The 14,634-nt window shown below is 33.7% G+C and overlaps 2 protein-coding genes across 3 annotated transcripts in view; one reads left to right on the top strand and one right to left on the bottom strand.

Moving 5' to 3' along the window:
- LOC122638035 (uncharacterized protein DDB_G0287625-like) overlaps positions 1–8,982 on the top strand; it is a 40,441-nt gene extending 31,459 nt beyond the window's left edge. For both annotated transcript variants that reach the window (XM_043830654.1, XM_043830664.1), the window contains 2 exons: positions 4,974–5,176; positions 7,216–8,982. In XM_043830654.1, the coding sequence (XP_043686589.1) occupies positions 4,974–5,176; positions 7,216–8,928 (1,916 nt within the window). In that variant the 3' untranslated portion in view covers positions 8,929–8,982. The remainder of the gene's footprint in view (positions 1–4,973; positions 5,177–7,215) is intronic.
- LOC122638059 (chromatin assembly factor 1 subunit A-B) overlaps positions 1–14,634 on the bottom strand; it is a 111,040-nt gene that overhangs the window by 94,777 nt on the left and 1,629 nt on the right. The gene's annotated exons all lie outside the window — the stretch shown is intronic.

The following is a 14,634-nucleotide window of genomic DNA, read 5'->3' as shown; positions in this document are numbered from 1 at the left end:
TTAATTATTATATTATATTATAACTAATATTTGTTACTATCATTAATATTCCATATTGATTATATTTAGCTATTAGTATGAATATACAATATTAATTGTATTTAATTATTATTATTATTATTATTATTATTATTAATAATATTCGATTTTAATTATATTTAATTATCATCATTATTATTAATAAGATTATCGATTATTGATATTAATATTCGACAAAATATATTTTTAGATAATTAACCCGTACGAACAATGCACACATTCGAAGTAAATCACAGTTGAAGAAATCAAGAACACTCCGAGATTTTATTTGTCACTCGATTCTCTCTGGTACAGCCTTTACGACTTTCTTATGACTATTAGAAACGGCGTCGGATGTATTTAACGCTCGCCACAAAGACATACAGAGAGAGAGAGAGAAAAAGAGAGAGAGAGAGAGAGAGAGAGAGAGAGAGAGAGAAAGAGAGAGAGGGAGAGGCCATCGGTGGTTAATAACTAGATCGCAAGAGTCTTTAGAATCTACTACGGTGGCCGTCACACCCGAGGATTTCGCAAGTTGCATTCTCAGTTGCTTTAAGACAAAAAGAAACGAAAAAGAAAAAAAAAGGAAGTAGAAAGAGAGAAAGATTAAGTATACACACACACACATACACGTGTACATGCATACACACTCTGCTATTTCCGCGAAACGAATCCGGAAATTAAAACGACGTCGTTCCACATTGCACGAGTGTAATTATTATTAGAGAGCCGATACTATTAGCTCGTTGTGCATGCTACTAATAACGTCGCGGACTACAATCTTGAATATATACGAATCGCCATCTATAATTACCCTTCACACCACTTTTCGATGATGAATGTTCTTCGTTTTATGAGTTCTAACTATCTCGTAAACTCTCTTGCTCATATTTATCTATTTATTTATCTAATTATTTATTGATCGAGAGAAAATTAGAAAAAAAAAGAAAAAGGTATATATATATATATATATATATATATATATATATATATTCAAAGTCTTGTCTTGTTTTTTCTTTTTCGTTTCTACGATCAAAAAGAAAAAGAAGAAAAAAAAAAAAGAAAAGAAGGAAGAACCAAAAATAAAAAAGAGAACAGTCGTGTATAACTACGAGGGCGTACTCTCGATAGATAAGGATAAAAATTCATAGCTTCGTCGTAATCGACGCTTTGAAAGATAACATTAACAAGAGCAAAAAGAAAAAAAAAAAAAAGGGAAGAAAAAATAAGAGAAGAGAAAAGAGAAGCTTCCTTGACCGCACTGATAACGCCGTGTCGTGTGATTGCGAATATAACTGTTAAGCTTGTCAGACGTCGTTCAGACATGGGTAATTTCTAGTAATAGTTCTTGTTTAGGTACTTACTTGATATGCCGTCAAAAATATTATAGATTGCTACTGTAATAATAATTGATTGTCTAATCGAAAATATTGAATTTATTATATAGATATGATTCGCGAGATTTTTTTTTTTTTTTTTTTTTTTTATTGAAATGAATATTCTATTCGAAATATTTAATCGGATGAATGCAAAAGTAAAGGATCGTATGTTTTAGATAGATCAGTCTTTTAAAAAAATGATCGATTTCTCAGAGAATGATCTATGTAGATCGAAACGGTATACGTTGTTTATCGTTCTGTGAATAAAAATCAAAAATTTCCAAAGGAAGATATAAAAAATCTTAAATCGTGAAATATAATTTGTAATGTTACCTATAACTTTTATTCAATACATTAATTCATTGTTAAAATCGAAACGAAAAAAAGTATTCAAATGTCTATTGATACTAAAAATAAAAAAAGAATTAATAAGATTGAACACTTGAGATCTTGTAGTTGTAACGACCAAAGAAGACTATAATAAAGAGACAGGAAAAGTTATTCGATACTGTTACGAAGAACTGTTATTTAATATTAATATATAGAATCGTCAGAAATAAATGCAGATGCATATTCTAAATTCGATTTAAACTTAATACGACGAGTAAATATAAGTTTTTACGTGTTCTACGAACTATGTAATATGTATTGAATTATACAAAAAAAAAAAAAAAAAAAAAAGAAAAAGAAAAGATAAAAGAAAAAACTTTGTGTAAATACAAAGTAATTATGATTTTTTTTTCCTCGTCGGGTCATTAACTAAACAATTTGCGACAGGTTGATCAATATTTTAAATCGTAGGAACAGGAACAGAAGAGAATTCATATGACCTCGTCACCTATGTATATACATAAGTGATTCCAAGAATGCAGGTGAAGGACCTTTAGATATTCTCTTATGCATTTTCTATCTGGCACGTTTCTTATCGTCGAGAAAAATTCGAAAAATTTCAACGTTCACGTTTACACCCTTTTCGTTAAGTATCCCCGTTATATATCACGTTAGTAAAGAATTTTTCATAAATTTAAAGCCGGTTAAAAGCGATCGTTTATGCAAATATTAATTATAAATTATTCGTCGAACTATCTGAAATGAAGAAAAAGATAAAAATCTCGAAGGAAATCGTATTAATTAAAATTTGTAAATAATGATTTATATTATTCGAGATAACAACACGTTTCTAATCGCTTTAAATAAATTCCACGCCGAGAGTAAAACTAATTACTCATCTGGAATCGAGTCGAGTTAATCACACGAGAAATATATGTCATAGATTCGAACTAGTGGTGATAATCGAAGAAATTGAAAAGCGATCTATGGTAGAGGAAAAGTGAGACGTCGAAGTAGGTCTCGGTTTAATCTCGTTCGATCGGTTCGATACTGTCGCATAACTCGTCTCGCTTGTTAGATGAGATATATCCTATCTCTTTCTTTTTCTTTCTCTCTTTTTCTCTTTTTCTCTCTTGATGATTGGACTTTTATCTTCGATCTTACATTTATCAAAATGTCTACTGCAGTTTCGATTTCTTTCATCTCGATAAACTAGACAAACATTTATCGAAGAAAAATAAAGAGGACTGAAAAGGAGAAGATCGATTCGTGTGTTCATTCACTCTTTTCATTATAAAGAAAGAAAGGAAAAAAGAAAGAAAGAAAGAAAGAAAGAAAGAGAGACGGATATAAAGAAAATAAAATATCGAAAATATAGATGCCTTCTTACGAAGAGAGGCGAGGCCCTAATCTAACTGGTTCTTCTCTCTTCTAGTATAATTTAACCGGAATGGCGTATCTCAGCGGGAGAGATTAGATCGGTTACTTTATCAAACGAGGAAATTGTCGAGGCTTAAGGACTACTCCTCTCTCTTCGTATGGAACGCCATAAAGAGACAAGAACGACGATCTTGTCCGTCTACATAAACGCAGAAGAATCGAGACGCCGTTCTATTTTTACCTTAAAAACGACACGAAAATAGGAATCGAGCAAAGAGAAAGAGACTTTAGCGGCCATTATCAAAGATCTTCTTTTAAGAGACCCCTGACACAAATCTATATACATATATAGTATCTAAATATATAAATGCATATATATATACATGCGTGCATGCGTATATATGCGTGTAAACAAATAATATAACTAATAAACAATATATTCAAATGATCTTCCATATAACTTGATGTATATATTATGATAAATCTTCAAACTGTTAAAATTAGACTTAACAATTTTTTAAATGTGATTAAGGAAATTCAATCTAAGTAAATAAATTTGTTGAATTTAAGTTTATCTAAAATATATATATATATATATATATATATATATATATATATATACATTACATGTCAACACACACACACACATACACACATATTCTCTATAAATTTAAATATACACATATGTGTCTATGTATATATAATTCTGTATAAATTTCCATTAAAACATATAGATATATACAAAAAATATATATATATATTCAAGCATATGTATGTTTACACTTCCACATATGCACAGATACATATTATACATATATATACATATATATGTATATAATTATATAGACACGTAGAAATGAACGAAAGGGAAATAATATTATTATAACAACATGTATCTCATTCGCTTCGTTGCCTTTTGTACGTTCACTCCCACGCCTTTTGATAGAATGACGTCAATCTCTCGATTCGTTGACCTTATATATATACGTCCTCTCTCTCTCTCTTACACTTTTTCTCTTTCTCTCTCTCTCTCTCTCTCTCTCTCTCTGTCTCATCATCATCATCTGCTCGCTTGTTCGATGAAGCAAAAGAGTGAGAGAGACAGAAAAAGAGAGAGAAAAAGAAAGAGAGAGAGAGAAAGACAGAGAGAGAGAGAGAGAGAGAGAGAGAGAGAGAGAGAGAGAGAGAGAGAGAATGGTGAACGAAGAAAACTCATGCATCCGAGTGAATCAGCGTCCGTTCTGCAGCTCTCGCTTATTTCCGCTTGTAACAAATCATACGAACGATTCGTTTAAAATATCCTTCCGTAGTGAACCGAGATGAAAGAGAGAAAGGAAGGAGATACGATAGGACCGAACTTTCTTTATAGAGGATGTCTCGTTTTAATTAGAATTATGTGTTATATATATATATATATATATATATATATATATATATGTTTACAAGTACTTGCTGTGATACTATTACGAATTAATTAGATATCCTCTATTGAAACGAGGCTGGATTCATTTCAAGTTACTCCATAGAGGGTGTTTCGTTTTAATTAGAATTATGTATATTTATAAATATGTACTTGTTGTGATATTATTAAGAATTAATTAGACATCCTCTATTGAAATCAGGATGAATTCATTCGAGATAATAACGTTAATTTTATTTCTACCTAAATAGCTCTCTCTCTCTCTCTCTCTCTCTCTCTCTCTCTCTCTCTCTCTCTCTCTATCTATCTATCTATCTATCTATCTCCCTCTCTTTTTCTCTCGTATCTAACAAACAAGGACAGATATAAATCCGTAGGGATTTAATGTTAATCTGCTTAGCTCGTATCCGATCGAATCTCATTAGTCCCTTAATTTTCTGTTACAGGGGAGCTCTACGTCGAAAATCTGGCTGAGAGAAGGACCGTCTTGATCAGGATGGGATGGTTGTGGGTCGAGGGTACTTCAATGAAGTTACCCCTAAGGGCATTGAACCTTCGTCAAGCGGCATCCAGTCTTTGTCAGCCTCACGCTCTCGCCCTTGGATTTACTCTGAGCAATTCTCAGGGTCATTCGCTTGCTACGTTTTGGGTAAAGAGAAAAAAATACACACACCTACACATATACACTCGTATATGTAGCCGCGCCCGAACACGAAAAGAACAGTAAATTCTTTCAACTAAGGTTTCTGAAGTTGGTTCGAACTTTGATATTGAAAATCGTCTTCTTAGATTAAGATTGAGAGAGAGAAAGAGAATGAAAGGGGAAAGATAGAAAGGGAAGGAGATAATTCTGTGCAGAGTGCGATGTAAACGGCCTTTATCTCCGGCACGATCCGTTTCCTCGACTGTAAACACTTTCTCGTGGCCGACGGACTCTAGGTTCCCGTTTCACTGAACGCTGCAACTTCTAATTATGGCCTAGCAACGTCGCCCATTCGATTTCTAACTCATTATACAACGTTCCTTCTGAGAAGCCTTGTTCTTCACTACAAACGTTTAGTTCTGTCTACTAAAAGTTAACATCGCTTCCAAATTTCTGATTTGGCCGACTTGACTTTCTCTTCTTTTCATATTTTGCATAGGAGACATCTGTCTTCTTTCGCGAATTTCGAACTTTCGATCGATCGACGAAATTTCTCTCTCTCTCTCTCTCTCTCTCTCTCTCTCTCTCTCTCTCTCTCTCTCTCTCTATCTATCTATCTATCTATCTATCTATCTATCTCTTCCTCTTTCTCGTTAAAAACTTTTTAGTGAAGAGAAGAGAGTCTCCTACACACTCTTACATCAAAGAAATTCTTTTAATATCACGATCAAGTCGATAATTAACGGAGAGTAGAAGAATTAAAAAAAAAAAAAAAAGAGAGAGAGAGAGAGAAGAGAAGAATTCCTTTTTTTTCTTTTCTTTTCTTTTTTTTTTAATGACTTTAATAAACAATATGTAGGTTCCAAGGATCATTGAGAGTCGTGCGTGACTTTATTTGAAGCGTATGCGATATCGAAGTATTTAAATAAGGTCAGTAGGCAAGGTCGAAATCGGTTTATAGCTGATCTGGATAGTGGTAAACGGACGCGTGGGAGTAAAGCTCGCCACTCTCCCATGACCCACCATTGTCAAGGAGTCCCACCATCTTCGTTTACCGCCTAAGGAGATCCTTACTTCGCTCGTTTTCCTTTAGTCGATCCAAGGACGTAGACGATCTCGTATGTAGTCGACAATGACTGGCAGTTCAACGAGATCCTCGATCCTTTGCGATATATAAGACTTTTTTTTTCTTTTTTACGTGGTTGCCTGAAGGAGATAAAATAAAGAAGGAAGAAAAAAGAGAGAGAGAGAACTTTGTCCTGTTAATAGCTTATATCTGAAAGTAAAAAAACAAGATGGCGGATCTTCTTCTAGTAGATAACGATCATCGTTTCATTCGAGTACCATTCTTTTCTTGACGCATCATTTCCGGTTGGTAAAGTAAAGAACGAATGGTTTAATAATTAGAGGTCGTTCGCAAGGTCAAAATGTCACATCCGTTCTCTACTGTATTTTTTCTCTCTCTCACTCTTTCTCTCTCTCTCTCTCTCTTTCTCTATCTTGAAGATATAAAATGTATGAGGATGCAAAATTAGCTTGACCAAGATATATCTTTCCTCTTTAGAAAAAGTCGTAGAAGTTAAATTTCCAAGCAAATTCTAGAATGTCGTCTCTATGTTAGAGCGAACCGCGACGACTTTCGAATCGTTGAGCGGCGAAATCGTGCGTCGTGATTCATCCGTCGTTTTTCACGAATATATCTCTTATCTATCTAACTCTCTTCCGATATCTCTTCCTTTTTTGGCCGTGTCGATAATTCTTTATCGTCGACCGTTTGCTTAATTATTTTTCTAATTAAAAGTTAAAAAGGATATATATATATATATATAGAGATTGTAAACAGGTATCCTACTTATTTGAAAGAAATAAAATTTAGATATATAAATATTTATAACGTAATTTCTTGAAAGACAAGAGACCACCGCCTCAATCTTTGAATACATTAATAATAATAATAATTGTAATAATAATAATAATAATAATAATAATAATAATAATAATAATAATAATAATAATAATTTATCTTATCCTTTTTGTTTCTCCAGGCCGACACAGAACCGATATACTGGTCTTGGGTGAAAGCGATAGCGGCAGAGTTGGTTAGACAGACTCCGTTTCGTGCTCGAAGATGTTTAAATTTCCTCGAAATCCTGACGATTTGTCCAAGAAGTCCAGCACCGTTTCCGGAGAGTCTCGCTGAATCGAGAAGACGTTCACGAAGCGAGCTTCGTTGTTGGCCAATCGAGTCGCCGATAGAAAGTAATTCGAAAAATTCAACGAGCATACTCGAAGAATCTAGGAGAAGAGCTAGAAGCGAGTTACGCGGTTGGTCAAGCAGTAATTCGAGCGACGAGGATAATTTAGGAGAATTTCGTAGTATACCGACGATAATAACAACGAAGGATCAAACAGTTACGAGAACTTGGGGTTGTAGCGAGAGTAGCGAAGGTAGCGACGACAGTCTTCCATGGGGAGGTGGAATTTGTCGATCAAGCGTGGACTCCGTCGATTCGACGGTCTCCATGTCGGAACCTGAGACCAAAGAACAAAGGATACAAAGGTACAAGGAAACACGTAGACGAGAGAACGAAGCAAGAAGTCGTCGTGTTTTGGAAGAAGATGCTAGGAGACGAAAAGCGAGAGCTGAGGAGAACAATAACGAGCTTCCAAAAATATACGGACCGAGAAATAGATATTATTCCGTGAACGACAACGACGATCTTCTTCAACGATCACCGAAGAAGGAATCACCAAGTGTTACCGAGTCCAGCGAGATAGTTAGAAACGAAAACGTTAGATTACCACCTGTCAAACCAGTCGAACCTTTCACGGTTAGATTCGAAGAGAGTGAAAGACCCGAGGATGATAATAATAATAACGATAGCAACAACAACAACAATAATAATAATAATAATAATAACAATAATAATAATAATAATAATAATAATAATAATAATGGTATTGCTGGAAACGATCAAACGCGATGCAATAACAACACCGTTACCAATGGCATATTAAGAACCGATGCGAATAACGAACGAAGAAGTCGAGCGAGAGAGAGGCGAATTTTTCGTGAGAAGGGTCAATCTCAGCAGACGCAACAAGTAACCAGTAGTAACAACGTTGAGAGTTTGCAAGAACGAAAGGAACGATTGGCTGCGATATCATCAAGAATACCGGTGCCTCGTCAGTTGTCTCAAGGAAACGAAAGAACAACTACCGGTAAATGCGTTACGAGTTCATCGTTGATGGATGGTTGCATGAGTTTGCCTAGATCTTCAACGACAACGGCTCTATCGATAATGAAAGAACCACCTTGCGAGGAGGACGTTGCTAGACTCTTGGAAAGGTGTCAGAGGGTCGATCATTACGTACCGGTTCGTGAGAAGCTTACCTTGTTTGAATCACTTTCGAGATTAGGCGGTCGATTGGCCAGAAGTACGGAGGATCTTGGTAGATCAGAATCTAAACCGAGTCCAAGAGGGAAACAACGTGCCAGATCCCTTCACGATTTAAATCGTGGCGCTAGGTCAGTACCTGTACGTGAAATGTGCCGATTTTTCGAAGGTGATCTACGTGACACAGGTCAGAGCAACGCCGTTAATAACAAATACTCGACATTGACGAAACCTTCAACTAGATTCAGCGATCCACCGACGCCAACTAGAAACACAACTTGGAAGGATAACTTGATATCCAACAAAAGCGACGCACCATGCGTTAGAACGTCTACGAGGAAGAAACATTATGCGAAATGATCGTTCTCGCGATAATAATTATTGCTTAGAAAGAAATAAAAGGATGACGTGTTCCTCTTGTTGTCTCTTTTCTCGAGGGAAGGAACGGAGAGAAAGTCTCTCGGTTGCGTTTATTTCAACGGAGCTTTCAACGATTCTATCGTTTCGTACGTACTCGTATACGATTGTCCGATAAGTTATGACATGAAACTTATGTTATAATAAAGGAGATCGAGTCGATAATTAATAACATCTGAAATAGGTAAGAATTGTTTAATGGTAAGAGAATGAAAAATCTTTTCTATACAATATCCAACATAATTATTATTTCACGCTTTAATTATATCAAATTATTTCAGATGACATGATAATTATCGATAATCGATATATATATATATATATACACACACATATATATACATGCATACACACGCATATATATATATATACATACACACCCCATTTATATCGAACCGTACTATTTCTTTAAAACATAATAAAAATGTCTGAAGATAATCGGTTCGAAAAATAAAACTCAAAAAGAAATATCTCCAGTTATATATATATATATATATATATATATATATATATATATATATATATACATATATATATACACATATACATATACATATATATATACATATATATACACACATTATATATACATATGTGTGTGTAATCGTGTACATTTGAAAAAAAGAAAGAAGAGAGAAGAAAAAGAAAAATTCAAAATCGATCGAAAGCTTATCGATTTTATTTTTCGATTGAACACGAGAGAGAACTTCCTGTGAGAGAGAAGAGAACGAGCAAAGACTTGAGCTCGATCTCGAGCTAAGATTTCCCGTTGAGAGAGACGGGAAAAGAGTAGAGAAAAGAGAGGGAGTGGAGGGGTTAGAGGGGGGGGTGAGGGCCGCGGATGAAGGGGGTGGGGAGTGGGGAGAGGGAATCAGGGAAACCGGTAATTTACGTTCACCAAGCGATTGCAGCAATGTCGAACACCTGTGTGGACAGCGCTGCTCTCCACGTATAACACGTTGATCGCCTTTACGGTCGACTTCTTTAATTATATTTTTCTTGTTTTTCTCTTTTATTTTTCTTCTCTTTTTTTTTTTTTCTTTTGGTTGCCTTCGTGCCATTTTTCTACGTAGGATAAACGTAAGATACTACGAACGGGATTATTTTCTCGAATGGGAATAACAAACTTAAAGAGGAAGAAGAAGAAGAAAAAGAAAAGATGGACGAATCGATATCGTCTCGTATTTCGTCTAGCAAATTTGGAACATCCGCTTGTTTGATTACGTTACAATAAGGTTCGCTACACTATTACTACTACTATTACTACTACTAGATACTGTTACTATTACTCATACATCAACGTCGACTTCCGCTTATTTCCAATCGAAATGATCATTTCCGTTCTCGTTTCTCTTTCCCCTTCGTTCTCTCTCTCTCTCTCTCTCTCTCTCTCTCTCTCTCTCTCTCTCTCTCTTTCTCTCTGTCTATCTATCTGTCTACTTATCCGTCTGCCTGTATGTCTGTATTTCTGTCTGTCTGTCTGTCTGTCTGTCTATCCGTCTCTCTCTCTCTCTCTCTCTCTCTCTCTCTCTCTCTCTCTCTCTCTCTCTCTCTCTCTCTCTCTCTCTCTCTATCTTTCTCTCTACCTTTCTCTCTCTCTGTCTCTCTCTCTCATAATTTTGAATGCAATCGAATAATTTCACTTTCCTAAACGAACGCCTCGAAAATTTTTTGAAATTGTAAAAATATTTCGTTGAAATGTTTTTCATGGGTTGCTTGTTTATAAATCAACGATAGAAAGAAATTGATAACGATGATGACAACGTCGTACTTCCTTTTTGTTGTCCTTTCTTGTCATATATATATACATATATATATATATATAATTAAAATAATAATAATAATATTAATACGTGTATATTCTTCTTTCACGTTTTCGAAGCAGTCTTAAGCGATAGGTATGATACTGCTTGATACGTGAACTCTATAATGGAAGAAAAAAAAAAAAGGAAAAAAAAAGAAGAAAAATGAAAAAGAATTCGTATCGAAATAAAGAAGAAAGATTACCGTCTCATTCTCAAATTTTTTTTCGCGATTTTGTACATAGAGTTTTTGAGTTCGCAAGTCGGATTTATCGTTGTCCCTTCTTGCGATTCTCAACGAATGCGTTTATTTATTGAAATTTGTTTATTAAGATTCTCTCAAATTGTATATCGTCGTTCGAGATCGAGGATATGTATGTATGTATATATATATATATATATATATATATATATATATATATATATATATTGCAATGGTAAAAGAAGAAAAATTAAAAAAAAAAATAAAAAAAGAATGGAAAAAGAAAAAATAATGATATAATAAAATATAAAACTGATAGAAAAATAAATGATAGAAAAGAAATTTGGAAAAAGATCCTCGATCTTTCAAGAACGATTCTCGCTCTCTTCCCTTTGTTCACGTTGTGTACGATCGAGAAATGAATAATTTAAATATATATATATATATATATATATATATATATGTATGTATATTTGTTTTGTATTGTATTTTTTTCTTTCTTTCTTTTTTTTTCGTATATTTTTTGTACAGTTCGTTAAATATAATTTCGAAATTATCGAGAGCGGGCAATTAATTATCCTTCCGACGATAGGATAATTTATTTTGTTTTTCTTTTTATTTACGCGTGTAAATTTGTTAAAAAATTCAAGCTGTATGCACTTGGTGGTGTTGGTGATATGAGAAAGAAAGGATAAGAAGAAAAAAACAGCAAAAACTAAAATTACAAAGAAGATACGAAAAGAAATAATACAACAAGGAAAGAATAATAATGTTACAGGACGAATGCACGCTGCTGTCCGATAAGAAAATGAAGAACAACTATAATAATTTAAGGATTAACTTATTCGCATTTCGTTGATTCTTTCGATTGAACTTTCGAATGAAACATTTGAGATCCTTCGACGAGGACGAATTTATCCTTTCACCCATCTAACCCACCTCTCTCTTTCTCTCTCTTTATCTTTCTCTTTCTTTCTCTCTCCCTCTCTTTCTGTCTCGATCGTTGTAAATCGAATTTCATGCGTGCTTGTAAATTCTAGTCAGAGATCGCAATTACGAACGATCGAGAATTAGATAATCAGATGAATTTATTTCTTTCTTTTATTATTTCCGATCCTTGACATCTCATTCATAGAATATACGATTACGAAAAAGAACGTATCGATCTCTCGTACTTCGATATTTAATTATACCAATCGATAATAAATCAATCAATTATTGACAATAATATTGACTGCAAAAAGATCGTTATGTTTGATAATAATTTCATTCATTAATCATCGATACATTCATTACGAAAATACTCGATCGATTCGTAAAAATAATCGATTATTATTCAAGCACTCGTCGAATGATTTCCGCGTAAATAAAAATAAAAAAGATACGTACATACATAGACATAGCACGCACCATTCTTGTAATTTATCTCCTCCTCTCGATAAAATAATAAAAGTTAACGTGTTTCCTCGATCGTCGAACGTCGTTTCTGAATTTGTATTTACGTTTTGTTGTAATAAAAGGGACGAGTAATGAGCGTTACGTAAAAGCATTTGTTAGAAAGTGAGCACGAACCTAACATCTCTTTTTCTTTATCTTTCTCTCCTTGTCTCTCTTTCGCTTCGTTACAATTCTTTTTTCCAACTTGACTTTTCCATTCCCAAGTTGTCCTTACCTTCGGCCACTTCACGCCACGATGAAAAAGACAAGGAAGAAAGATATAAATAAAAAAGAAGAAGACGAAGACGAAAAAGAAGAAGTAGTAGAAGAAGAAGAAGAAGAAGAAGAAAACGAAGAAGAAGAAGAAGAAGAAGGCACTATGGCAAAAGAGAACGCGTGTTGCTAATTGCAAGATTTTCGCAAGAAACCGAGCTCGAGGTTGCGGAGGCGCGCGATGATTTCATGAAAATATACACGTACATTGTATACTGTATGTATATATATATGTATATATATGCGTGTATATACATTTATATATACATGTATGTATGTATGTATGTATGTATGTATGTATGTATGTATGTATGTATGTATGTATGTATGTATGTATGTATGTATGTATGTATGTATGTATGTATGTATGTATGTATGTATGTATGTATGTATGTATGTGTATGTATTTATGTATGTATGTATGTATGTATGTATGTATGTATGTATGTATGTATGTATGTATGTATGTATGTATGTATGTATGTATGTATGTATGTATGTATGTATGTGTATTTATGTATGTATGTATGTGTATGTATTTATGTATGTATGTATGTATGTATACACACGGGATAAACGAAACGCGAGAAAGAAGAGCAGGTAGCACAAAGTGTTTTACGCTGTCGTCATTTTTCATAATAATTTTTTGATGACTGTGATTAAGTACGGAAATAAGTGGAATCGTGATCGCAGAAAAAGAAGATTCTCGCTTCTCTATTCGAGAAAGCTTAGGTGACTTAGAATTTCGTCGACATTGACTGATCTTTTCGTGTGGTCCTTTTTCTTTTCTTTTTTAAATTCAATTGAGCATTAATTTTTTTTCTGTGTCTTTCTTTTTTTCTCTCTGTTCTTTTTGTATCATCCGATGACCGAATATAGTCATATTACACGTAAGAAGATCCGTTCATCGTATACATTGAACAAAGATTTATATAGGTGTGTTGTACGTATGTATACATATAAAAGTTTTATGGACGTGCAAATTATGTATCCACGCAGCTGGTTCGATTGTATTCGAGCCGTGAAAGGTAAGTTCGTTACGGCTATTGTTCTAAAATAATCTAATGTCCGTAGAGAGAGGTATTAGCTATATACAAAGATACCTATGTATGTAGAATTTACATCTAAATGGAACTATACATGGGGTGAAATTTTTTCAAGTATTGTAATTTAACCATTTATGGTCTTTGCATTTCAATACTATAGCAATTTACGTTCAAGTAATTTATATATACGTACGTATATGTAAAGATAAAATCTGATTAAATCTATACATATATATACACCAGGGTGGTCCCCGTAATAGCGAGTATGATTTTTAAGGCGCTTACAATAATCTGATAAAAACGGACCATGAAACTGAGAATAAATTACAATAATAGTATTAATTGCTCAAACACTTTTTTGTCGATAAGAAAGCAAGGTCATCTTAATTTTCCTAAATGGAATGAATCATAGTGCTTTTTTCTTTTTAATAATAATGCAGAGTATAGTAAAACAAATTCGATGAAAGTATAGCGTGTTATTTTAAATTATATCACAGCTCGAAATAAACGTCAAAAAAATGTAAAATTTATTAAAACGTAAGTCTTCACTAGCAAGGATATTTATTAGAAACGTAATAAAATACTAGTTAGAATAGTATCGATGGAATAAGATCGAAAAGAAATTATTAGGATCGAATGCGATCGAATAAGATCAAAGAAGACCTAATTGGACCGAATAAATCAGGATAGGATCGAATAGAATCAAATACTATTGAGTAGGATAAAATAGAATCGAATAGGATCGAATAGGATCGAATAGAACCGAAAAGGATTGAATTGGATTGAATAAGATAGAATGGATCTTACTTGGTCCTAATCGATCCTATTGAATTCTATTCGATTCTATTTTGTCCTATTCGAACGTATTCGATCCTATACGGTCCTAATC

The sequence above is a fragment of the Vespula pensylvanica genome, chromosome 1, assembly GCF_014466175.1.
Source record: "Vespula pensylvanica isolate Volc-1 chromosome 1, ASM1446617v1, whole genome shotgun sequence".
In the NCBI taxonomy this organism is placed as follows: domain Eukaryota; kingdom Metazoa; phylum Arthropoda; class Insecta; order Hymenoptera; family Vespidae; genus Vespula; species Vespula pensylvanica.
Note: the sequence above shows the minus strand (reverse complement) of the source record. Positions and strands in the feature narration are given on the sequence as shown.